Source organism: Nipponia nippon, unplaced genomic scaffold (genome assembly GCF_047370975.1).
Source record: "Nipponia nippon isolate SJK-2023a ecotype South Korea unplaced genomic scaffold, ASM4737097v1 scaffold_3, whole genome shotgun sequence".
NCBI classification, from domain to species: Eukaryota; Metazoa; Chordata; class Aves; order Pelecaniformes; family Threskiornithidae; genus Nipponia; species Nipponia nippon.
The window spans coordinates 49066007-49093869 of record NW_028262347.1 but is presented as its reverse complement, the minus strand read 5'-3'; the positions used below and the strand labels follow the sequence as shown (position 1 = coordinate 49093869).

The window sequence follows — 27863 nt, the reverse complement described above, 5'->3', positions numbered from 1 at the left end:
CTGTTTTTTAAACTTTCAGATTACCAGATGGATGAAGACCCTTAATTTCAGGAGCTGTCTTAAATGAAATGTTCTCTTCTGATTTTTTTTTCTTTTTTTGGCTTGGCCATAATTCCTGTGTGAGCTTGCACAAATATTTACCTCTGTACTTGTTCTCCATTGGCGAGACAGGTATTTCCCTACCTTGCAGTAGCATTGAGAAGCTCAGCTCACAAATTAGCATGCCTCAAGAACACAAAATAAAAAGTAGATTTAACAGTAAGGATGCACAGGATTGCATCTCCTAGTTAAAATGCTAATTAGTAACCTGTATCCCTAACTATACTCAAGAACATTAATTAGGCATTCAGAATTCTCTAGAGAGCAACTTCATCCCATGCTGCCATTTGAGCAGAATCTAATGGACACTGCAGCATCTCATTACATCAAGTGACCAATGCAGATACGGAGCTACAATAGCAGAGAACTAGTTTTTAATCCTCACTAAGTAGTACAGCCCTCTGCTACACCCTCCAGGATAACAACTTTTGATAACTAATATGTATTAATAGGAAGTAGATGTGTTATTTTATCATGTCTCTCTTTCAGAGCTGTTTGTTGGAAAATAGTTCAGCTGTTCCTATGAAGTGAGGTTGCAACTCTTAAGCAGCCATCTGGCTAGGAGGATTTGGAGTGCTTACTGCATTCCTTGCTATTCTGGTACTAATATGAGGAAGGCCTGATGACAGTATAAATTACACATAACAAATTGTCTTGTTTGCTCCTCACTTATGCAATTTATTTATAGTTACCGATAGTAATTGAAAAGAAAGCCTTCAAAACACTAGATTTTCCCTTTTTAAGTATAACTGAAAATGCTGATAGTCTGATTTCTCCCTTCATGGCTGGACTCTTTGAGGGTCCTGGGTTCAGTGGAGTGTCTAGACCACTTGATTAGTATGCATTCTGCATGGGAATCAAGCCTTTATTGTGGGTATGCTTATATTCCTATGATAATTACAGCTGTCCAGTTAAGCCAAAAATTGTTTTCCATTACTGCTTATGTTCTAACTTACCATCTGTAAGTAATGAAAAACCAGTCCCACGAGGCAGTCATATTTCATTTTGCCACATAAATCAGTGGCACATTGTGATGCAACATGCCAAATAAAGGCATTGCAAACTTTCAGTCTGCATTGTCACCACTGATTTTCTTGGTAAGTGCCAAGACAGTTTATGCAGCTTGCTGGATTTGTTTAAAGTTCATGTAACATGCCAACTCCTTAACAGAGCGCTCAATTTTTTCATGTGCTGAACAGTAAAGTACTAGCTGCTGTTGTAATCTTTTACTTCTCAAGCACATTCACACTATTCCCTGTCCTCCCTTTATTGGTGGTGATGTCCTCCCCCTTGTGTGCCCGCTCCCCCTGCCCCGCACCATGGTTTCCATGGTTAATGGGGCTCAGCCATGTACCTGTAGTATAAAAATGGGGACATGATAGCTTTTGAGTAAAATTCTTTGTGCAAGTGCTCTGAGGGGGTAGGGGAACAATGCTATTTCTAGAGGTCAAAGAACACAGTCAGGACCGAAGACTTTATCATGTGCAGTGATTCTGTGGTAACAAATTTGATAATGTCAGTCTGACCTTGGTGCCAGGGAAGGTTATGGAGCAGAGCATCGTGAGTGCCATCACATGGCATGTACAGGACAACCAGGGGATCAGGCCCAGTCTGCATCTGTTTATGAAAGGCAAGTCCCGCTTAAAGAACCTGATATCCTTCTGTGACAAGGTGACCCACTTAGTAGATGAGGGAAAGGCTGTGGATGTTGTCTACCTGGACTTTAGTAAGGCCTTTGACACCATTTCCCACAGCATTCTCCTGGAGAAACTGGCTGCTCACGGCTTGGCCGGGCATATGCTTCGCTCGGTAAAAAACTGGCTGGATGGCTGGGCCCAAAGGGTTGTGGTGAATGGAGTTAAATGCAGTTGGTGTCTGGTCACAAGTGGTGTTCCCCAGGGCTCAGTATTGGGGCCAGTCCTGTTTGATATTTTTATCAGTGATTTAGACGAGGGGATCAAGTGCACCCTCAGTAAGTTTGCAGATGACACCAAGCTGGGCAGGAGTGTTGATCTGCTGGAGGGTAGGAAGGCCCTACAGAGGGACCTGGACAGGCTGGATCGATGGGCCAGGGCCAACTTGCATGAGATTCAACAAGGCTAAGTGCTGGGCCCTGCACTTGGGTCACAACAACCCCATGTAACACTACAGGCTTGGGGAAGAGTGGCTGGAGAGCTGCTCCTAGGCCAAGTAACAAGTGATAGGATGAGAGGAAATGGCCTCAAGTTACGACAGGGGAGGTTTATATTGGATATTAGGAAAAACTGCTTCACTGAAAGGGTAGTCAGGCACTGGAACAGGCTGCCCAGGGAAGTGGTTGAGTCCCCATCCCTGGAGGTAATTAAAAGATGGGTAGATGTCGTGCTTAAGGACATGGTTTAGTGGTGGACTTGGCAATGCTACGTTAACAGATGGACTTGATGATCTTAAGGGTCTTTTCCAACCTAAACGATTCTGTGATTCAATGATAATGCATTGCTTTTGGGGAACCCTTCTCTGTGGTTACACTGAGGTTGTTCGGTGTATCTTAGCTGTTTTGAAGTCTGTGCTCTTGATCTGCTTGACCTTCCAGTTTCATTCCTTCACCTGGAAGTCACTTTATTTTTATGATCAAGGAACTCTACGGAAGCACTAGACATGACGTATTTCTCAGCTTAAAACAAGTCATCTTGGATGTGCTAAAAAAAAAAAAAAATCTTTAAATTGGACTTACTGTTTGTAACAGTTGCTCTGCTGCTTACTATACAACAGAGGAGCTTTGGGATTGAAACTGTGCTTTGCTGGAGACTTAATCAGAGTAGTGATGTTGGGAATTGAATTGGGAGCTAACCAAACGTGGAAGCTATATCTTCACGAAAGTGTTGGACAAAGGGGTCACTGACTTCTGCCTAACCTTATTTGTTTTATCAATTCAAGAATGAATCCTGAATTCCTGTAGTTGGTCAGGGAAATGTGTGGGGCATGGGAGGAGAAGGGGAGGTGTGTGCAGGTGGTTTCATCATTCAAATTACAATTTGGAAACCTTAAATTCAAGTCAATGTGGACATGCACAGTTTGCAAAATGAAGCTGTACTTTATCTAATTTCACTCTGAAATGTTTATTTATGAATTTTGTAACCTTAGCTTTCTAATTTGAAAAATGTTAGTTAAACAATGAAAGCACCTGAAATAATATTCAGCCTGGGAATTTTGTCCATGAATTCAATGTAAACTGAAGACTCAAGCAAAGGCTGATCACCTGCTTTTCTCATACTTTACTTGGAATAGTCTCTTCAAAGTTACAACCTGTCGTGGCTACTTAATTGTACAATACAGTATTCAATTTCCTAGTTCTGGTCTTAAGTTTCCAAGCACTATTCAGTAAGGAACTTTCTCTAGTGTGGTAAATGGGTATATACTCGAATATTTACAGCTGTTACAGTGATATCCTTTTTTGCATGACTCTCCGTAAATGTCCAGTCATTGTGACATTGGCTTACACTTGCTTGGCTTTTTCATAGTCAGTTGACATCCTAATTCCTAGCATGAGAATTAGTAACCCTTTTATCCTCTAACTTATTTTCAGCCTCTCCCCTCCTTCCCCCCACTCTCACCTCCCCAAGTATTCAATAAAACACTTATTGAGATTTATTTAATTTGTGAATAAGTAAATAATTGTTGGCCTCACTTCTGAAAAATGCTTAGCCCATGTTAAATAATTGAACAATTCTAGTGCCATGTCTGAATTTTTAGGCCCTTCAGCTTTTTGCAGTACTCTTACAATCTTTATTCCTACTGTGCAGACTGGCAGTGCTCTACTGAAATGCTCTTCATTTTTTACAGTTTATTGCAAGTTCCACTGCATCACATACAAATTTGATTCACTCATGTCTAGCTGTTTGTGGATTCAAACTCATAAGAACCATGCCATTACCAGTAAATCTGCAGCATTTTAACAACCTTTCTTCTTTGTTTACAGATCCGAGTGGTGAATGCATTTCGTAGCTCCTTGTACGAGGGGCTAGAGAAACCTGAGACACGAAGTTCAATTCACAATTTTATGACGCATCCTGAGTTTAGAATAGAAGACTCCGAGCCTCATATTCCCCTTATTGATGATACTGATGCTGAAGATGATGCTCCAACAAAACGCAACTCTACTCCCCCACCCTCTCCCAATAAAAATAACAATGCGGTTGACAGTGGAATTCACCTTACAACAGACATGAATAAGTCTGCTACCTCTTCATCCCCAGGGAGCCCGCTACATAGTTTGGAAACATCACTCTGATTGTAAGCTGAATGTTAACACACTAGCTGCATTGTAAAGAAATTGAAACTGGGTCTCTTCACACATTATGATGGACAAGATGATATTCTTGTCTTGGACTTCAACAGAAGACACACTTGTACGAATGTAGATTTATTTTTTTAAAAAAAAGCTTTCTGCCAGACTGGAGGGTGCTTTTCTGGGGGTGGGAGTAATAATGAACTCTGACAGATAAACAGTAACTCAGCATAAGTGACCTGTGGATCATCTGTTGTACTTAAGAATGGTCCTGAACAGTGTGTTAGAAGAGCTTTAGTTTATCATGATCCTTTTCTGAGGGGAAGGCTGGGAAGGGCAAGGAGGCCCTGGATCATTGAATTGATACTTTAATTTCTGCTGTTGGCTGTTAATAATTTGGATTATTTATGTTTATAAATGATACAGATCTGTTTACAAGGTTTGTAGATACTTTTTTTGTTCCTGTTCATAGATGGGAAGCTTCCTTATAAATGATGCAGAGGAGGAGAAAAAAAGAAAAAAAAAGAAAAAAAACTAGTCCTTCAAATACTGCTGTATTTTCAGGAAAAGGGTGTTTCTATTGAAACTGTACTAAATTTTGCCTGCAATTTACCTTGTTAAATATTGTAGATAAATTGCTAATACTAATAGCCAAATAGATAACACTAATGCTTTGTAAAAACATGAGCAGTGGTGTTCTAATGAAGTTATGGCCTCTGTCCTAATTAGTTTCTTAAATACATTTACTACTTAATGGTTTTGAAACAACTGTTTAATTTTTAAAAATTTTGAGAAACTTACTGAATAACTTTTGTTCCGAACTTAGTAGGATTGTTTAATGCAGGACATCAATATGTGATGGAACTTGCTTGAAATATTTCTGTTATCTCGGGCAAAATGGATTAAATCAAAATACATCAGAATCTTAGTCCTTTGTTTTTGTCTAAACATGTTAGTTTAGTGCTGTCTTGGTGAACTGTGAGTGGAACTGTGATTTTTTTCTAATCTATAGAATCCTTCATGCAGCATGAGGGCTGTTGGCATTTTGAAAGGTTGTTAGTGGGTAGCATACATGTTCTCCTTTTTGTTTTTGAAACTTGTTTGTAAACATGAATAAATCTGCCCTTTTGTTAAAATAAAATTGCAGCAATGGTTTCTTACAGAGTTTTTTTCTCAGCTCCTTCACTGGAAACACTGAAAAGTACTCTTTTGTATTACTGGTTAACTTTAAACTGCAATTTCAAGATGGTAACAGCCCCACTAAAAATAGTACTTTGGGTAAATGGAAATCATGGTGGCTGCCTCCAGAATGAATGTAAGCTAAAGTTCTCAAAAGTCTTCACTGAGCCAAAAGGATACTCCTTGGGAATGAATAGGTCTGCCTGAAATTCCGAGACTTACTGTGAGTACTGTGTAATATATGTATCCCTGGCCACTTAAGTGATGGGAAACTGAGAACTGACATAGCATGGGTGAAAAAATTTTTCAGTTGATTAATATCTTACGCACCAAAACTGACCTGCTAGCAATTGACTGAAGCAGTTATGGTCTGCCTCAAGTGTATCGTTTAAACAGCGAAGGATGATGGAACAGTGCTTGATCTGGTACTTCCTCATGTTTTCTAGGTCTAGTACTGCTTAGAAGAGCAACTGGAGAGATGAGTTGTAAACTCTTTTCTTTTTCCTTTTCTTTTTCTAGCTCTGTGTTCTTTAAAATAGCAAGTGAATTTTTTTTGCCAAGTAATCCAGAATTTTGGAGATTTTTAAAGGGGTCCTTTCAAAGGAGTGCAGGAATTAAGCTGGTAATGAGGGAGGAGATAATACTAGAGCAAACTACAGAAATGAGCAGGTTAGGAAGCTCAAGCGTATCTTTTGCTTGTGGTGGGATACATGCATGCTTGGGTGTGTCCTTTAGTGGCTAATGTTCAACCTGTAGCACTGTATCCCACTGTCAACCATTCCTGAATTCAGTCTTTTCTATTGTACTTAAGTAAATACACTGAATTCTAGGCAAGGGGGGTTTGCACTTGACACTTTGTGTAGTAATTTCTCCCACACGTTTCTAGCATTTCCCTTACGTCATAGTTCTTACCTAGAGTGCTTGGTAGGGGTATCAGTTTTTATGTAAGCTGTTTTGTCCCTGCTACAAAAGTCAGATAAGCGTTGGCTTAAAATAAGGAGAGTTTTTTTACCCATGAAGTACACTGCCATGTGAGAAACTATCTTCATTTAACTTCATTAACCCATCATAATTTGACCTCATTTGAAAACAGATTTTAATTTTTCCCTCTCTTCTAGCTGTGATCATGACTGCGTGTTCTCTTTTTTGGAATAAAGTCTACACTTAAGCCTTTGGGGGGTGGGGTGGGAGGGTGAATGTAGGCTTTGTACATCGGTGGTCCCTCTTGATCCTGTTAACATCAGCGTGCTGTTTTCACAGGAAATTTCCTTAATAAATAAGGAAAAGTTGTTTAAGAGGGGGGTATGCTTTCTTTGTGATCTCAAGAAATCATAACATGTTGCCTAGATTATGAAATGGTTATCACTAAGCTCGTGAGGCCTTCATTGCCTTTCTGGTTGTAAGGTTTACTTGTCTTTCTTCTTGTAACTGAAATAAATAAAAGTGCTGTTCATCTCAGTCTGTATGGGGACTGAAATTCTTGAATGTCAGTACAGTACTGATTTAAACGTGAAATGCATGCCAATTCTATAAAATAGTTCTTGCTACAACTTTAAGCTCATTCCCTTGCAAGAGGTCATGGTGTACATGGAGTTATGATCAGGCAATAGTAACTTTTAACATAAATGCAGTTGTAGACTGACTACTGTTTGAAGTGGCTTAAAATTCAGTATCCTGGGTAGGATGTCTGCTATACTTGTGTATAAGACAAATGTTAGGACACCTATCTTGGCTTTGAGGGAGGGGTGAAAATTGTTATATAAGAGGACTCATTTTTTCTGTATTGGTCTTAACAGGAAGAGGAAAATGCTGCATCACGGAGTAGTCTGGAGAGAATAATGGAAACAAATGCCTTAATGCCAAACCAATGGGTAAATGCAGGGGTCTGTAGCAAGTGTAAGCAGTCAAAAATATGAACTAACACTCTCGGAGACTTTCTTAGAATAACAAGAAGTTTTCCAATGTGTTTCGAAGTAAGAAAGCAAATGTAATATTCATGGAAGGATAACTCTTGTATGGCTGACTATATTGGGAATTTATTCCAAAGGCCTGATAAGTTCAGTTTCTACTGCCAGTAGTGCCAGCCTCTGCAGAGCCCTAGAAGAATCCAGATCATAATTAAGCCTTGCATAAATTAAAGTAGAATGTCTTAATGTCCATACTGCTTTTCTGATGTAAATACTTGGTTCTAAAGAGCTCCTGTTTTTTTCCACTTCCACCCTCTCCCCAAGCAGTGCATATCTTCTGATCTTACAGATTTCAAGCCCTCACTGAAATACCTTAACTTTGTTGGATGAGCCTGGCCAGCATGGAGGGTCCAGCTCCAGCTTATCTCCAGACTGAACTGGCCTTATTATTCAGGGCCGTATCATAAGAAATTCTGGGCCAGAATCAAGAGCCTTAGAGCTGTTCCTGCTTACCTTCTCCCTTGGACTGTATAGAGAACTACCTAACCACCTTCTTCAAGAGACTGCAGCATCCATCAAGGAGATGTGGCTTACACGGTGTCTGAACCAAAAGCCTCATACAGGTACTACTTGTCCTTTTCGTTCAAAGTCAGGTCTAGCACGAGGATTTACTTAGAAAACTATGGGATGGGCTTAAACACCTGAAAGAAGACAGCATGAAAAAGGTAGCTCGCTAGACAGAGGCAGTACCATTCTAGTTGCAAAGCATAAAGCTAGAGCTGGTGGTTACACTGCAAATCTGACAAAGCTGGGAATATTCCCCAGTAGGGGAAACAAATTGGATGTGGCTCTTATGCTTTCATAGTAACTCAGCAGCATTAACAGGAGATTATATGTAAAAGGAGAACAGATTGACATAGTTTATGTCAAAACATGAACAGCTGCAAGGAAGCAATCAGGTTTCTCCTGCCCTGTATGGAGCACGCAGAGGACTTTGTTCTGTGTCCACATACAACTTTATGACCACTTCAGATCTTGTTAGTGTTCTGGGTGTATTCCTTTAAAAGACAGATAAGGATGCCTAGCATTGCAGAAGATGGGCAGTAGCTTGCTTCAGCCATATTTGATCTTCAAGATTCAGTGAATTCCTATGTAACTCTTTACTACTGTTATGTGCACCTGACATGTCCTACTTTTCTAAAAGTCTATAAAATTGTTAAGCTGGAAAGGGCTCCTTGGCTTGCCCCTACTGGAAGACGGTGGGAATTCAAGCTTGGAAAAATGACTAGCAAGGGGATTTCTGGGAATTAACAGCTTTTGGTTGATGGAAGTGTACATTCTGGAATACTGGAACATCACCTGGCATCTCAAATCCTGGTGTAGTGACAAGTGTCAATCCATCTATGAAGCAGCAGTTGCTCACTGAAATGCAAGTATGTGTTCTGTATCCCTTTGATTCATTGCAAAGCTAGCAGTATCTAACAGTATTTTGAACATCTTCATCTGCTTTCCTAGGCTGCCTCTCTTACAGGGCAGGAAGCTGAAGTATGCTGGAAGACCGTAAGTATGATCACACAGAAAACTTTCTATGGCTTCCTCCATAGGCACAATCTGGGCATTGCTCTATGACAATTGCTAAGGCACAAAGTAAATACCAGCTTTTCCTGTTTAAAAGCTTTCAGAGTCTCCTGTAGAGAATCAGAGCGTACAGTTCAAAGGCTTCCAAACGTTGTGTGAATAGCCTCCCAAAACTTCTGATTTAAGGTACTACAATAAAAAAAAAACAAACAAAAAACCCCACAAAAAACCACAAAACCACTCTACAAATAAACCTTAGAAGATACATCTGTTATCTTTCACAATTTCAATTTTACAAATACAGAATTTAACCTGATATTTTCCCTGTTCCACAAGTTGGTTGCTCTGGTGGCTGTAGGTACAAAGTATTTTCAGTTATGACCTAAGCTAGTCTCAAGATCTCCTGAAGGTAAGCCACTATTTGGCTGATGTTTGTGGGCAAATACAGTGCTTATTTTGAATACTGTGCTGGCTGCTACTGCGTAGTGTTTTGTGCTATGTATTGTAGGAGAGAACCTGCAAAGCTATCAGTTTAGAACATTCAGATCCTTGTCGTAGGACCTGTAAAAGGATACAGGGGTCAGCATAGATTTCATGAAATAAGGAGCTCTTGGAATTGATATTTTGTTAGGAAGCGATATGATTTGCTTTCTGACAACGCTGCTTTTAAAGATGGGAAGATATATCTTTACTCGCTTGCCATGTATTGGTCATTAATATTCTGATCAGTGTAACAGTCTAATTCATTGAGGACCATCATCCAAAAAGCACTCTATTAAACTAGTGTTTTTAAATAAAAAAATACTCTGGAAAAGGTACTTTCTGTCATATTTTAATTTCCAAAAAGATGAGTCATTCCTAGCTTTTTTCCTTTTACCAAATCAACTAGGCTCTGTTCTAACAAATCTAGCAGTAGTATGGACATGACCTAAAACTTGGTATCTTCTCCCTTTCTCCTCTTCCCCCTTCCAGTCTGCCAAGGACTATTGTAGGGAATTAGTGAAGGACAGATGGATTTAGAGGTGCAATTGTGGATTTGTCTCCTTTATACCCTGCCTTATGATCTTCTCTTCTGCCTTCTACTTCAAGACGTCACCCACTATCAATAAACACACTGGAAAACTGCTGTGCAATGTGGCTTTTGGTGTTTCCAGTGAAGGGTCCTTAATGTGCTTCTTCCACTTTTTAATTGGTGTGGCGGCTTGAAGAATTAGGTTTTAGACTAAGAATGAACAGTGAATGAACATAAGAATGAGCAGTAGAGAAGGAACATTTGAGACCAAACATTTCTCCCAGGTAGTTCATAAGAAACCCTTACCTAGCTGATCCCTTGATGTTCGTTCATACCTCTGTGCCTGCTTATATGAAAGCACCTTGGTATATAGAGAAGGTTCCAGCTCTACACATAGTGGGACGTTGGTCATGCTTGCAGATGTACAGGTGCTGAGAATTAGGATAACACTTTTAAATTTAAGCCTTGGGCAGGGAAATTCAAAAGCATATGCCTTACAGTAGACTTCTGTCAGGTATATCTTGAAGACCCACATCTAGTAAAAAGTCCTAAGGGCACGGCTCTGAAAATATGCATAAAAGGCCTATGAGGACTTAATAGGGAAAATACATGTGAACGCAATGTAAGGTAGCTATATAATAAAGCATCTACTTATTTGAATAAGCATAGTGATCCTGACCTCCAGACCCCTGTACACGGAGGAATGATTAATCCTCGGTACAGTTAACATGAGCAGGTACAGGCTGTGCTGTGCTGCACAGATCCCTTGGCCGCAGGTAGCAAACACCTGCTTAAGAGCCCCTCCTCCTCCCCACCACCCCAACCCCAAAAACAAGCATTAAGCTCTTCAGCTGTATAGGGGTCTAAATTTGCCATAATTGTGCATGTGTGATGGGTGGAATCAAAGGAGGGAGTCAGATTCTTCTCAGTGGTGCCCACTGACAGGACAAGAGACAATGGGCACAAGTTACAACATGTGAAATTCTGCCTGAACACAAGAAAACACTTTTTTTTACTGTGCTGGTGGTCAAATGCTGGACCAGGTTGCCCAGAGAGGTTATGGAGTCTCCGTCCTTGGAGACACTCAAAACCCAACTAGACACAGCCCTGAGCAATGTGCTGTAGCTCACCCTGCTTTGAGCAGGGGGTTGGACTAAATGATCTGCAGAGGTCCCTGCCAATCTCAGCCATTCTGTGATCCCGAAATTCTTGAGCAGGAGGTGTAATTCTATAAGGTTTCCCCATTAGCCTCATGGATATTATTTGTACACATAGATGGAATTCAGCAAAGAAATCAATCACTGGAAAGATCAAACCTAAGCCAAAGCAAGAAAGGAACTGACACTTGTCTTTCTCTTATCTTAAACTGACCTGACCAATGGGCTTGTTGATATTTGCCTGCTGTCACACTTACTGTGATATCAGAGCTTGGAACACTTTTGCTATAGTAAACCTTTTCAAATGATGACTGACTGGGAAAGTAAAAAATTAATGTCTTAAAATGGTACCAACTTTAACTATGTTCTGTAAAGACACAATGGGCCTTCTGGAATCCTGATGCGCTAAGTAACCAGCTAAGCAATTCTGGTGATAGCTCTTTTGGGCTATGAAACTTTGAAATGAAACTCATACTGTTGTTTTTCTAATGGGGGAAAAAGCTGTCCCTCTATCTCAAAAATATATATTTTTCAAAGCTAGTTCTTTCCATACATCTTGTCAAAAGAGCTCTCTCCTATGAGTTGCTCTAGATGACAGCGCTAAAAGATGCTACCATTTAAAAAGTACTCCCAAAATGATATGATTAAGCATAAGCAACTCTACCTTGCTTGTTTTTTATCTAAAATGCTACAACTTTCAGGCTTTAAGTTACTGCATGCAAGATGATATCCTATGCTTCCTGGCCTGTTAGGTATCCCAGAGGATTTCTTACAAGGGAGGGTCTCAGGTTGTCTAAAATGTCAGTGGCTTTGATCTTTTTTGGAAAGATGGGGCAATTAGGCGCAGAAGAAAGGGGAGAGCATATGTGCATTGAAGAAAACTTGCAGTTCCTATTCCTTTGTAAAAGCATCTTAAAATAAGATAGAAGCATTCATTTCTCTCATCTTTTAGCAGCTCTTTCTCATATCATCCTACAAGTTGAAAATGGAATAAGAAGAATTAAAAGTTTGTCCTATGGCTAATGTAAGTAACATGAAGCTTGGTGCAAATAATGTTACTTAAGTGTTTTTACAGTTCTTAAGAGTTGTTCTCTAGTGAGCTGAACTTAAGCTAAAATCTAATCTTGAAGTCTTCAGTGGTTACATTTTTAAATTTCAGAGATGGTCAGGCATTAAGTTATGAACTGGTCATGAATGAAAACCTCCTTGCAGGAAGCTTCAGATACCTTGGCTTTTTTTTTTTTTTTTTTTTTTTTCCCTCCTAGTGAATCTTAGTAAAGATTGGTGAAGCTTAAACTGGACTTGAGCTTTTCTCATCTCCTGTTAGGAGAGAAACCTGCAGGAGAAATAACACAGAGCTTAGTTTTTACTGTTCAGTGCTGAACCGCATAGATTTTGTGTGGCTTCTAATCCCCGCCCCTTCTCCTCCTTCCTAAGCTTATCCCATCACAGTGCAATGCAGTTCCGCAGACAGCTGTCTAGGAAGATATTCTGAGCTGTGAAGAGGGATACTGGGTTAAATCAGTATTCAAATCTTCAAAATAACAGCTTATTCAGTTATTCTTTTGTGGAGATGGAAGACTATTCAGCAGAAAATAACTCTTCAGTGAGGAAAATTCACAGCCTTTTTTTCTTTCCGGGCATTAAAGGAATGATGCTTTATGAAATAATCTGAATGAAACTTCATGAAGTTCTACTGCTTTGAGCAGGAGTTTGCATTAGATGACTTCCTGAGGCCCCTTCCAACCTGAACTATTCTGTGATCCTATTTTTAAACTGTCTTCAATGGGTATCTGTTAAACTTTGCTTATGCCTTCTAATATTTGTTTTTATAGTACAAGCCAGACATGCTTGGCCACTTCAAAGTAACAGGCTGTAATTCATAAGAAAGCCCACAGATTTTAACGTGATCTCCAGAAAGCTCTGCTGCAGACCTGTGGAAAGCAGCTGCTTCTCAAGGAAGAAGAGGATTTCTCACTCTGTTATTTGGCTCTTTCAAATCTTTTCAGGTGTATAAAGAATAAAAATTGTAGCTATTTCTAAGGAAAATGAAAAGCTGACTTATTTGTAGATTTGTGTTTTCACTGCCCTGCTCTCTACGTAGGACTCTCTTGCAAGAACCTGCTCCTTTTTCTCAAAGCTACTGTGGGTTTTTTCTGATTTTATGTGTTGAAGGTCAGTTTCTGAAAAAGAAAGTTCTCTTGCAGGCATATGAAGTTAATGAAATCTCTATTATTGTTCTAACTGATCAAGAATAAAGAGCACTGAAAAATATATTTTCAATTATAGAAGCCTATAATTTAAACGGAATTGAGAAGCTGACTTTTCTCAGTCATAGAGTGGTGGTGTTACAGGCTTTTATCTAATTGAGCAAAGTATCAGTGAAATTAAATTAAATGCAATATCAGTTCTGCTGTTACATTCAAATGCTCCCACTTTTGCCTTGAGTTACAGAAATACTTTGTTACACTTGGAGAACTTATATCAGATTTGGAGTCTCTTTTTACTGGTTCTCAGATAATTGCATATAAAACTTTAAATGCTAATGTGGGAAGCCTGACATTACAAACTACCATTCTGGTCTTAAAAAGGATGTAATAGGAAAAAGCTTCTGTCAAATATTTCACGTATAAGCTGTATAGTAAAACTAGCTGGCTGGCTGACCAAATGTTAAAGTAATGTGAGATGATTCAAATAGAAATTTGACATTCTAACTACTGAAAAAATAGCTGGGTTTCTGCAAAACAGTTGCCATAGCCTTTTTTTGTTATAAATAACACATTGCTTTTAAAACTAAAACAGATTTAAAATAAGTATGTGTAGAAGATGTGGGGGAGTGCCTACACCACTAAATCTTAATATGCTGCGTTCTGGCTTGCTGCCTCAAAGGTGCAGAAATCCTTTGAATTTTCTTCTGTAGGGCCAGTATATTGCAGCATGTTTCATTTCAAAGGTATTAATGTTTCAACAGAAGATGAACTAAACTCTACAGCGGGAGGTTAGAAGTATTCTGAACTGCCATTTTTAAAGAGCTTGGGATAGCAGGGGTCCCCAGCCATTCTGCAGGCATGTCGATACTTGAATACAATTATTACAGCTTTAAATCTCGCTGACTTCATTGTTTTTCAAAAGGGCCAGAAACAGTCCAAGTCTGAATATCAACTAAATGATCATGTGTCAGCTTGATACCAATCAACATGATCAGCATTTCATATATTTGAATGAAGAAGTGCTACAGGCTTTTTGATCACTGGATGAGGAGTGTGAGCTGATAAAATACCACTTGAGAATACTACTTTACATCAGCTTTCTTTATTACTGTCCCTGAAGACAATTAGCTCAACCAATAGACCTTTCAGTGTTTGTTTTCCGATGTCATGCTTGATCTCTGACAATCATTCTCAAAAAGACTGAAATGCTGAAACTTTACTCCTGCATGCTATCATAAACCCAGTTTGAAACATTGCACTTCTTAGAATCAATCCAAGTTCAACAGTTGAGCCGTAGACGGTTATTTCCAAACTGACTACATTTGGGATATTGCCAAATACGAGACAAGTGCTCCTGTGGCTTTCTTGCCTTGTTTCAGTCTTGCAAGGCTTTATGGTTGTACTGTAACTTAGAAATCAGGCCTTTGAGGAAACTTCATGGAGAAATACATTTAACCACTAACCACCCCAATAAAATTATACAGCTCAAGAGGTTTGCTTTGGGGGGGGGGGTGGGGGGGAGAATAATGTTATGAAATAAAAGGGCTTAGCCATTTCAAAGAATGGAATTCGAGGGGGAAGTGTTATTTTTTTGTTAATCCTTGTTGCTGCTGATACTCTACCACCTCCAAGCTTTTGAACAAGCTTTGACACTTGTCAAGGAGGATCTCATGGTACTGGGTATCTCTTTTGCTATCCCAGTGGAAAGCACGGACAAGTTGCAACCTGTTACATATCTGTATAGTCAGCTTTGTGCATTGTTCAGCAAAATTCTCTGAAAATTATACCTGTTCTGAGCAAACTGCTTTGCCTGGTTGCAGGGGGATGCAATCGGGTTGCAAATGAGCCTTTCACACAGCAGGACTGTAGTCCGTGATGCTGGCTCAGGTTACCTCCTCTGCTCCGCTCCTCTCTTCCTGCGGTGTCCCCTCAGTTGTGCCATTTCAACAGCTTCTGTGACAACGTGGTGAACCACACCGGAACCGCTTCCGGGTGAACGGCTGCTGTAAGCTGATGCTTGTTGGATGCTATCGGCTGCATGGGCTGTTCTCTGGACAGCAAAACTCAAGCAGCAAGGTGCTCCCCTCTGTGGCTCCTAGTGCCCCAGTAACTAGAGGTGGAGGAAGGAAGTTAAGTGGGAGTTTAAAGGGGAGAGTGGAAAGAAAAGCATGAGCAGCGAGGAGGTTGCTGAAAGCTTCAAGGGAAGCAAAGCAGGATCACAGGATAGGAGTGAGAGGAGCAAGAATGAATATACAAGTTGAAAAGCGTGTATCTTAAAGCAGGCTCCGCCAGCTTCAGGCACTGATGTTAGGAGTGCTGCAAACTATGTCTTCTATCAGTTCATACTTTTGCTTGAGCATTTCAGTCATCTTTACTTCTTGTTTTGGTTTGGAGGAGAACTTACTACGATCTGTACTGTGAATCCGAATACTGAAATTTGACAACCACTATGGATCATTGTATGATTTCACATAAGTGATGATAGGTTAGAGGGAGTGTTACAAAACTAGAATACCAAATACTCTAAGTAAACTAATGTAAGAAACTTAATCTAGTGCTTTTTATTTAAAATACCAAAGTTAAATGCAGCTAACATAATTAAGTGATGTGTCACAGTAAAATGTGCCTGTCTGCAAGTGTCCGTATGATTTTGGTGAAGACATAAGTTGCACGATCATATTCAATACTACGACAGGATAACTTCCTTGCAGCAGGAATGATCTTGAAGGCAACGCTTGTAGCAAGCATGTAGGACCCTTTTCTGACAACAACTGGGAAATTCAAAACACACCCTATCTGTTCTATGGGTGCAAAAACAAGCTGTTTGTGCTAACAGCAGGCTCTGTTCTTCAAAACAAAAGTCTAGTTAAGGATGAATTCTCTTAAACTAGAGTGAAAGTAGCCGGCAAACAATTTCTAAGTGAAAATTACTGCAAAAACATGCAAGCAGTGCACAGAGTAGGCTAGGTGCTATAGGAAGCAGAATGAAGCCCCAGTTATCGAAGAGGTAGCAGTCACCGACCTGCTCCTCAGGTGGCCAAGAGGGCCAATGGCATCCTGGCTTGTATCAGGAAGAGTGTGGCCAGCAGGACCAGGGAGGTGATAGTGCCCCTGTACTCGGCACTGGTGAGGCCGCACCTCGAGTACTGTGTTCAGTTTTGGGCCCCTCACTACAAGAAGGACATCGAGGTGCTGGAGCGTGTCCAAAGAAGAGCAACGAAGCTGGTGAAGGGTCTGGAGCACATGTCTTATGAGGAGCGGCTGAGTGAGCTGGGGTTGTTTAACCTGGAGAAGAGAAGGCTGAGGGGAGACCTTATTGCTCTCTACAACTACCTGAAAGGAGGTTGTAGTGAAGTGGGGGTCGGCCTCTTCTCCCTAGTAACGAGTGATAGAACGAGAGGAAATGGCCTCAAGCTGCGCCAGGGGAAGTTTAGGTTGGATATTAGCAAAAACTTCTTCACCGAAAAGGTAGTCAGGCATTGGAACAGGCTGCCCAGGGAAGTGGTTGAGTCTCCATCCCTGGAGGTATTTAAAAGACAGGTAGACATGGTGCTTGGGGACATGGTATAGTGGTGGACTTGGCAGTGATAGGTTAACGGTTGGACTCGATGATCTTAAGGGTGTTTTCCAATCTTAACGATTCTGTGATTCTACATCTAACAGGCTGCCTTGTGATCATTTTAGCATGAATTTAATATTTTGTCTCCATCAGAGATATTGTGTGGTGTGAAAATACTTGTTAGGTTGCAGCCTCACAGCATACTGAAGGAAAGCTGCCTGTGCTAGTTGTGGATGGGCAGAAGCCATCAGAGCACGCTTCCTGTGCGATTCCTGCTGCTGCATCTGCAAAAGCTGCAGCGCCCAGATATCCCTTCTAACTTTGAAAGGGGAGGTACTTTGACTTCTGTTTTCTGTAGTGCTCAGGGATTACAGTGATACTGATATGCTGCATATCTTGTCTGCTATGTGGCCCTATTGACCCTCCCCACAGCTGGGACGAGTCTCCATAGCACCTGTATGCTAACTGCCACTGTAAAACACCCTGCAGAATCCCAACTGGATTGTGATGGAGATTCTGGGTATAATGTGTTCATATGCAGCAGCCTTGTGATTAGAAGTGTGCAAAATGATAAAAACAAGTAATGATTTTGGTGCGACAGAATGCTACAGGGAGCCTGAGCAGTGTTCTCACAAACTTGTTTTAACAAGAAAATTAGGGGCATTCTTTCCTTCTCCATTTTGTGATATTAAGCAGATGCCACCTTCTGCTTCTCTCCACTGTACAGTATATGGGTTGTTCAGCCATTCAGAAATTGCCACTCTCTGAAACAAAACCAATTATGTTGAGATCAGCATAGAAGTTCATAATATTAGTGCCCCTGCAAGAAGTCTTCAAGCAAGCTGACACACATCCAGCTAGGCGTGTATACAGCCTTCCTGCAGGAGAGGAAAGGGACTTTAAAGAAAGAAGGTGTGGAGTGGGTAAGGTATTTGCAGTTTGGACTTTCTACTCCCAAAATGACCCACTATACTTGCATGCCTCATCAGTGGAAGAGGGCCTATTGGTTAGATTTTTATCATTTCATAAGCAGCATTTGACAACATGTAACTACACCACTTACTCTTCGTATCAGACCAGTGTGTAGCTGTCTCATTTATGGTGGCAGCTTTTATACTCGATGCAGGCATGCAAACAGAACGGTGTATTTAATAGTAAAACTTCTGAGAGTCTAAAACTACTAGTACCCCCTTCATCATTCCGTGTGCATCAGCCATACGAGTAATATTCAAGGGAAAATATAAATGGTAGCAGCAGGAAACATCTGTGGTACTCTGTCATGTTGTGGGTTTGCCAACTGTCATGCTGGAAAGTTCTTCCTGCCCAAACAACCAGTGCTGCAAGAGAAAAAAAAAAAAAAAAGTACAGATGCAGGCTTTCCTTCTGCGGACAAAGAAGTCCCTACCCTGCTCTGGTATAGCGATGATGAACACAGATCAATCAGCATTTAGGGTTGCCTATGAAGTGGCGAAAACGTAATCTGTAAGGTTTTCTCTCTTTCATGTGACCCAGTTTTCTCTGTAACAATCCTGAATCTGAAGCAGCTGCCACTGCTGGCCAGAAACACTTTGCCTTACTCTTGTCCCTCTGGAAATTAACCTAAGGGAAGAGTGGCATCAAGTTCTCCTAGTTATTTTAAGTGTACTAACAAAAATCTAGTTCAGGCCTGGTAAAATAAACCGGTGGTTCAGTCCTTAGATACATGCCACACAGGGCAGCAGAGGAGAGAGCAATGATATTTCTAATTCAGTGCTCAAGTCATCTCTGGACCAGTCATGAGATACCGAGTCAAAGATCCTTTTTAGAGGATGCATGGATGGTGTGGAGCCGGGAGACTAGCATTATGACATTGCTAAACAAATGCAATAGCACAGCCCTGTGCTAAGCACCTGAAGTCTCTGATGGGTCAGACCCTGGCCTTCAGCAAGCACCAGCCTGTGCAGTTGAAGACTATCCCTGCTCTACTGAGTGCACTCTTCTGCTTCCTTCTCCGTCTCTCTGGATACCATGTTCCCCCTTCTTTGCCACTATAAACAGACTTGTTAAACTGGAAGTCATATTGGAGGACCCAGAAGATCAATTGGCCCGCTGACCTCCCCTTGTGACTTTTTCACAGCTACATACTCCTTTCCTCCACTTGTAGCTGCAGGCACCATTAGGTTTCTTGTTTTCCAATAACAGAGGCATATTGTTTTTCCTTACTTGTTTCCGTAATAACATTTGTTATCATTTCTCATACTTTGTACCTGGCAGTTCTGGTCATTGGTTTCAAGCACTTGCTTTAATTTTTCTGTTGTACCTTCACTGCTCACTCATATTTCATATGTTTATGTGTGTTTTCCCCTAGTCCTCCTTGGGTAAGTGCAGACAAGCAAGCTTATGAAAGACAGAAAGTAGGGTAATTTCCATTTTCCCCTCCCATCAGCAGCAGAAAAAATAAATTAGCATAAGAATCATGATGGTTGTAGTTACTGGTTGAGCATGAGGTAGTAGCTGTATGCTGATGAAACTAGGAAAATTAATTGTCTAAGGGTGTAGTTTGACAGCTTCTCTAAGACAATGTATTGGCTAAATATTGCCAAAAGGAGCAGTCCCGCACTCAGCAGCAAGCTCCAACCACTTAATGTGTGCCTGTTACCATAGATCCGATCCTGAGAAGAACCAATTCAATGCACTAAACTGGCAGAACACTAAACCAACAATAAATAAGCAACCACCACACTACTGTTCATGTTGGTTTAGCTTTCTAAACCACTTCACTCCTAGGTCAGGTGACCACTAATGCCAACATAAAAAGAAGGAGTGATGATGCCCCTTTTGGCAGCAGCTAACCACTACATTTATTTATGTCTGTTTTGGTACTACAACTAAGTATAAATATGGTACAGGGATGCAAGAGAATTCAAAATTAACACAGAAATTTAATTTTAAAAGCACCTGAAATGAGCTAGTCTTAAACTAGCATACTTAGACTTACTGTCAATGCGCAAACTGACACAGCTTACTGATACTGGACTGCCCATTAAGCTTCAGCCTGAGCTAGGAGACACTTAAACCAAATTTAGAATTTATCAACATAAGCAAGAGATATTTAAAAAAACCCCTTGAGTTCTGACTCAAGCCTAAACCACACTGTGAATCCAGGTACTGCCTACATACCTATATACATCTTGCTATAAACCGCCATATCCAAGGTAATGCAAGAAACACAGAAACAGCCATTCCCTTGTTCTTCCATATGACTCTGATACCACAAAAAAAAAAATCCCCAACAAATAGCTAGTGGAAAACAAAAGCTACAGACGTACTCAAATACAATACTACTGGTGTGAATTTAACCAGCTGACAAAAGTGACTACTTCTGTCTTAAACTTAACATAACATGAAGAAAAAGTACAATAAGAAATGGGACCTGAACAAGGCATGACACAAAACATTGGTCGAATCTGGAATAATATCAGGACTATTGAACAGAAAGTGTCATTAGCCAAGTAGGACTGTGTTGTGCTCATTTATAGGTAATTTTAGCAAGTGGCCTTACTTAAAAAACAACTCTTAGAACTCTAAATTTTATTTCTACATAATTTTTGGGGGGTAAGTATTTCCTGGAGGCACACTAGTAATTTCTTGGAGCCCTGAAATCAGAACTGAGAATCAGACATTAATTCTGTTTCTGATTTTGCTATAATCCCCCATAAAATTAGTTTCTTTGGAATGCACATTTTCAACAGCAGTCTTCCAATAGACTTCACCACCGTGTATGCTTCTACAGAAATGTGAAAGCAAGCAACTTCCTACCTGTAGAACAACTAATAGAACTAGAAAAGTACTTCACAGTCTCTGAATAAAAAGCACCATATTAATGTATCTGATTATTTTTGCTATAATATACACATCTTGTAATTTTTTCATTCAATCCTACTAGTTCCCCAAAGCCTCATCGTAACACCTATGCATCCCTTTCTGCTTTGTTCCTTCAAGTACAGAAAAAAACCACATTCTTGTCTTTGGTCTTCACTGGTGTATCATCAACTACCCAACCTCACTGATATACTCGGGATTATTACACAGCCTTCAGTTCATGTTTCTGTCTCATACCCTGTTTGTTTACCTATGTACAAAGGAAAATATGTGCATTTTTCAGAGTGTTTCTAATAGCTTTTTGGTTTCCTGAAATATACTGATCAGTTGTAATTGGAGGTGGTAAAAACAGATGCTTCTCTACATTTTCTGATTAAAGCTAATCCATATAGTGGTTTTCCTTTTGAAAATCTGAGTCAAGCATGATGTATTAAGGTTTTATCATGCCTTATATTCTCCGTATCTTCAGTTTAATGGTTGAAAACCTCATCCATACAGTTTTAATGTAGTCTGGTTTAAAACAAACCACATGAACTTGTAAAATACCTACTAATATGAATCTGCTATGTGCAAATACCAAGTTTCTCTTTAACACCCAGCAAATAGATTTACTGCCACCTTTTATTCATAAATTTGTCAGCTAAGCCAGAATTTGGTGTCACAGAGTCTGGACTTCAATAAAAGCTACATTTTTTTTCTAAAAAGTTCTGATATCAAGAGCTGATTTTTCTAGTTAGATTTCTTATTTTAATTTCTCTTGGTCCTGTTTATTCCATTCCCTAGTTCATTCTCCTTACCAGATTCTCTAGGTGAAGTGTTGCCTTGTGATACATACCTAAACAGGTACTTCACCAAGCTAGGTATCTCCATACAACAGTTCACTGTTCATCAATTTTCATCGACTCACTCTTGCTGTTAATATCCACATTATACTAGATGATGCTGTTGTTATACAGTACTAAGTGGAAGATATTCTATAAACGCCATTCTATATGGCATCTGATGAAGCATTAATAGATTTGTTCTAACCTTTGCTACATTGTACTAAATTCTTCTAAACTTATTCTAACCCTCATGAACCTGGTAAGACACAGGAACAGTTCTTGATTTTAAACACACATTACCAGTTTGCTAAAGTAACTTGATTCCAACACATTGAATTTTGCAGCATGACAGTTTCTCAGGTATTGTATACAATGGCAAAGAAAGAGTCATCATACCACATATCTATTTAGAAAACAACTGCTTTACTTATTTTTAGGAATCATAGAATCATAGAATGTCCTGAGTTGGAAGGGACCCACAAGGATCATCAAGTCCACCTCCTGTCCCTGCATAGGACAGCCCCAAAAATCATACCATATGTCTGAGGGTGTTGTACAATTGCTTCTTGAATGTTGTCAGACTTGGCGCCATGACTACCTCCCGGGGGAGCCTGTTCCGGTGCTCCACCACCCTCTGGATGAAGAACTTTTTCCTAACGTCCAACCTAAACCTCCCCTGGCATATCTTCCTGCCGTTCTCTCGGGTCCTATCATTGGTCATCAGGGAGAAGAGATCCGCGCCTGCCCCTCCTCCTTCCCTTGTGAGGGAGCTGTAGACTGCAATGAGGTCTCCCCTCAGTCTCCTCGAGGCTGAACAGCTCAAGTGACTACAGCCGCTCCTCGTACGGCTTCCCCTCTAAACCCTTCACCGTCTTTGTGGCTCTCCTCTGGACACTCTCTAGTAGCTTCGTATCCTTTTTGTACTGTGGTGCCCAAAAGCGCACACAGTACTTGAGGCCGCACCAGTGCAGAGTAGAGCAGGACAATCACCTCCCTCGACCAACTAGCAATACAGGGCTTGATGCACCCCAGGACACGGTTGGCCCTCCTGGCTGCCAGGGCACACTGTTGGCTCATCTTCAACTTGCCATTGACCAGAAGCCCCAGATCGCTCTCCGCACGGCTGCTCTCCAGCCTCCCGTTCCCCAGTCTGTATGTACATCCAGGGTTGCCATGACCCAGGTGCAAAATCTGGCACTTGCCCTTGGTAACTTCATATGGTTGGTGATTGCCCAGATCTCTCTGCAGGGCCTCTCTGCCCTCAAGAGTGTCAACAGCTCCTCCCAGTTTTGTGTCATCGGCAAACTTTGATAACAAACCTTCAAGTCCTGCATCCAAGTAATTTATGAAGATATTGAAGAGCACTGGCCCTAAGATGGATCCCTGCGGATCCCGGCTGCCAGCCCGATGTAACCCCATTTACTATAACCCTTTAAGCCCAACACATCAGCCAATTGCTCACCCATTGCATTATGTATTTAGCCAGCTGTATGCTGGACATTTTGTCCAGGAGGATACTGTGAGAGACAGTATCGAAGGCTTTACTGAAGTCCAAAAAGATTACATCGACTGGCTTCCCTTGGTCAACTAGGTGGGTAGTCTTGTCATAGAAGGAAATCAAGCTTTTCAATAACTCCCAGAATAAAAGCTAATGCAAGTGCATTGAAATAAAAATATATTTACCAACATACCCATGTTACTGGCAACAGAGCAAACACTACTGGTATTGATCATCCATTAAAACATTACCCCCAAAAAAAGGAGAAAGATGTTCTTTAACTTTGGAATTGCATGTGGGTATCAAGCCAGCTAGTGATGCCACTACTATAAAACACCATAATAGGATTATCCCAGAAAATTCCATAGTCAAACCAGTCCCGTTATCAGAAAACAATCACTGGCTGCAAACATTCTCAGATTCAAATAATGCACATATACATTATAAAGAGTATGAGTTATAATCTGACACTGAAGGTAACACTGAGAGGTTTACATGCAGCTCAGTGCATACTTCAGCTGCATATTACTATGTCAGGATTTTTACTGTGCTGTTTGGGTACTTAGGGAGAAACATTAAGGAATTTAATCCCTGTAGTCATTAGAAAGATATGTATCTTTTATACAAAAGCATCTAATTAAAAGGAACAAACAGAAAAAACCCTTTGGATAACATACCCACTTTTATACAAATTCTAATGACTATAAGACAAATTATTTGGCAGAGTAATTGTCACTCTTGGCTTCTAATCCAGATGGTTTAAAGTGCTGGTTTTAAATTATGCAGCTTTCCTTTACACATGTTTCCCTTCAGGCACTTTAAGTTCTCTTATTTATCCTTCAGTACTAATGCAATCTATATGCTGAACAAGGAAAAATCTCAAATATCTATCAGCTACAACAGCCCTCTGATAATTTTTGTGGCCCTCCTCTGGACCTGCTTGAACAGGTCCATCTTTCTTGTACTGGGGGCCCCAGAGCTGGATGAAGTACTCCAGGTGGGGTCTCACGAGAACAGAGTAGAGGGGCAGAATCACCTCCCTTGACCTGCTGGCCATGTTACTTTTTATGCAGCCCAGGATACGGTTGGCCTTCTGGGCTGCAAGCGCACATTGCTGGCTCATGTCCAGTTTTTCATCCACCAATATTCCCAAGTCCTTCTCCACAGGGCTGCCCTCAATTCATTCATCCCCCAGCCTGTGTTGGTGTTGGGGATTGCCCCAAGCCAGGTACAGGACCTTGCACTTGCCCTTGTTGATCTTCATGAGGACTTGTTGAATACAAGTACAACTTGCCCATACAACTTGCCCATGTTGAATTTCATGGGCCCACTCCTCAAGCCTGGCAAGGTCCCCTGGATGGCATCCCATCCCTCAGGCGTGTCAACCACACCGCTCAGCTTGGTGTCATCCACAAACTTGCTGAAGGTGCACTCAGTCCCACTGTCTATGTCATTAATGAAGATATTAAATAGTATTGGTCCCAAAACAGACCCTTGAGGGACACCACTCGTTACTGCTTTCCATTGGACATTGGTTTGATCTCAGAAATGTTACCACTGTATTATTATGAGCTTTACTCCTGGAAGAAAGAATGTCTAGTCAAAAACACCCATCTGCTAATCAAACCAGAACCGATTGCATCAGCTCCATCGGTCTTGGTAATGCTGCTGGATGACAGTGCCAAGTTTTCAACTTTTATTTAACAGTTTTCCCAGGAAACAAGGAACAGCAATCATATAATCATAGAATCATAGAACAGTTTGGGTTGGAAGGGACCTTAAAGATCACCTATTTCCAACCCCCCTGCCATAGGCAGGAACACCTTCCACTACACCAGGTTGCTCAAAGCCCCATGCATCCTGGTCTTGAACACTTCCAGGGATGGGGCATCCACAGCTTCTCTGGGCAACCTGTTCGAGTGCCTCATCATAGTGAAGAATTTCTTCCTTATATCTCATCTAAATCTACCCTCTTTCAGTTTAAAGCCATTACCCCTTGTGCTATCTCTACATGCCCTTGTAAAAAGTCCCTCTCCAGCTTTCTTGTAGGCCTCCTTCATGTACTGGAAGGCTGCAATAAGGTCTCTCTGGAGCCTTCTCTTCTCCAGGCTGAACAACTCCAACTCTCTCAGCCTGTCTTCATAGGAGAGGTGCTCCAGCCCTCTGATCATCTTTGGACACTGGAGCCATTGACTGTAACTCTGGATGCAACCATCCAGCCAATTCCTTATCCATCTAATAGTCTATCCATCAAATCCATATCACTCCAGTTCAAAGGCAAGAATGTTGTGGAGGACTGTACTAAAGGCTTTACAGGAGTTCAGGTTGATGACATCGGTTACTCTTCCCTTGTCCACTGATGCAGTCACTCCATCATAGAAGGCCACTAGATTAGTCAGGAATGATTTGCTCTTGGTGAAGCCATGTTGGCTGTCTCTAATCACCTCCTCATCTTCCATATGCTTCCATATGCTTCCATATGCTTCCAGGAGGATCTGCTCCATGATCTTACTGGGCACAGAGGTGAGGCTGACTGGTCAGTAGTTCCTAGGGTCTGTGTGTGATATTCCCTTTTCTCCAGTCACTGGGGTCTTTGCCTGACTGCCATGACTTTTCAAATATGATGGAGAATGGCTTAGCAACTACACCTGCCAATTCCCTCAGGACCTCAGGGTGTAATCTTAGACTACGTGTTTCTTAGACTAGAAGTAACATCGTATATATTACAAATCATCCTTGTGTTTCAAATCTATGTGTACCTACTTGATATCCTTTTCCATTTTCTTGCTGCTGTTCACAAACATACTTTAATGGGATTTTGATACGAAAATTTCAACAAAACCAAAAAAACAACAGTACTCCACAAGTTACTTTACAGTCTTAATATTTATTTTCATAACCATTTTGATGTAGGATAAAAAAAGGTAGGATCAGAGGTTAGAAAGATGCTGGGGGCATAAGGTATAATGGTTCTACAACTGCAAGACAGCCTATAATTAAATCCTTGTGCCCTGAGACTACATATTTCTCCTGCATGTAGGTGGATGAATAACTGACACCGGGCTGACAAAGCGTACCTCACACTCCCCTCTAGCACCCACGGCACACCACCGCCTGCTCGTCCCCTGTCTGCCAACAGCCTGAGGGCCAAAGGCCTCTCCAGGGGTCTGGGCAGCTCTGCTGCTAACACAGCTGCTCCCAGTACGATCCCACGTAAGTAAAGTTGGGGTTCTCAGTTTTATTTTGAAGTAGGATTAACATTAAGTTAAAAGTCCTAATTTTAGATATGTCAGAATTTTAGGTGGGCTACTATGTTACATTTGCCCCTTGTGCACATGCATTGTATTACCTCAATTATTATGAAATCATATGTGATCAGTGTAATTTATGTGTGCATTGCAACATACATGCACAAAGGGTACCAAATTTGTCTATGCGTCCTTGAATTCTACACATACTTTTACTAGGTCCTTTCCTACAGTGACCATGCAGGCTGCATGAACCTTGAGTTACAATCTTAAAGTGTTCCTCTGTAAACATGATTTCAGTTTGGACATATACTACCATAACTCAGTGCCTGAGAAAAAAAAAATTCACAGCTGCTGAAACAACAGCCTACTGAGACATGATGCTTGGAAGATATGTTCTGATGCACTATTTAGCATTGTTATCACAGGGCACAACAACTTAATACAGTAGATAGCAGTACTTGTATATCGCAGAGCAGTTACTCTCAAACTTAAAAAGACAATGCCAACTCATAATTGTATTAAATTATTAGGAGTTACAATACTCTTAAAATACTCTTCTAAAAATAAAATCTATGCATGCTAATGAGAAAAAATAATCAGCATAAAAACTGTTACCTGCCAGCTTTATAACTACAGTCATTATAGTTAATTATAAGTCTGCAGCAAGGGAATACTTTGCTTCCTACAAGTATTTGGGAATCTTCAAAGCACTCTCAGGTGAGGAAAAGAAGCAAGGGACTTGCAACTTTGCAAGCCCTACAAGTTGAGAAACACTCTTCCAGCAATTTGTAGAAAGAGGCATGCCGCCCTCTTTCTCTCAGTAATCACAGTCCTTCCTTTGCTTTCACCTGCCAGTTTATAATTCAGGAATTTTGTGGGCAGGTACAGATTCCAGTTTATTGCTGGCACCCTAAAATGAGTAAAGGATACTGAGCTGCTGGATGTGTAGCAGCTGTGAAGAAGGCAAAAGGAAAAAGATTCAGTATGATTGGGAATTGTCATTTATCTCAGCTTGTAAATAAAATAACATGTGCTTCTTTCCACTGGGTTTTAAGGAGCTTCCAGAACACATCTGAACCTGAAAACATAAGGTACCAGAAATACTGAGATACCATAATATACAATTACTGCAGCACAGAGTGTAGTTTGTCTCATTCAAGAGAAGAGAAGAGAAGAGAAGAGAAGAGAAGAGAAGAGAAGAGAAGAGAAGAGAAGAGAAGAGAAGAGAAGAGAAGAGAAGAGAAGAGAAGAGAAGAGAAGACAGAATAACTTAAGATCACTCAAAGTTTGGTACTAAACCTGCTTCCCAGAGGGACAGGATCTAAATGTAGCTTTGCTGTCTCCCTGCTGAGAGGCATCATTCACAGCTGACAAACCCTAGGAGAAAGAGGATAATTGGAAAAAGAGTTGAGAAATGGCTGGAAGACTTCAGTAGTGGTGAAGAGGACAAGTGAATTTAAC

At 40.8% G+C, this 27863-nt stretch overlaps 1 protein-coding gene across 7 annotated transcripts in view; it reads left to right on the top strand.

The window, feature by feature from the left end:
* The window catches only part of ATP2B1 (ATPase plasma membrane Ca2+ transporting 1), a 66323-nt gene extending 59320 nt beyond the window's left edge, over positions 1-7003 (top strand). For 6 of the 7 annotated variants that reach the window (XM_087764382.1, XM_087764384.1, XM_087764378.1 and 3 more), the window contains one exon: positions 4058-7003. In XM_087764382.1, the coding sequence (XP_087620508.1) occupies positions 4058-4369 (312 nt within the window). In that variant the 3' untranslated portion in view covers positions 4370-7003. The remainder of the gene's footprint in view (positions 1-4057) is intronic. The other variant, XM_087764385.1, reaches the window with a different exon arrangement.
* Positions 7004-27863: the final 20860 nt, after the last annotated feature.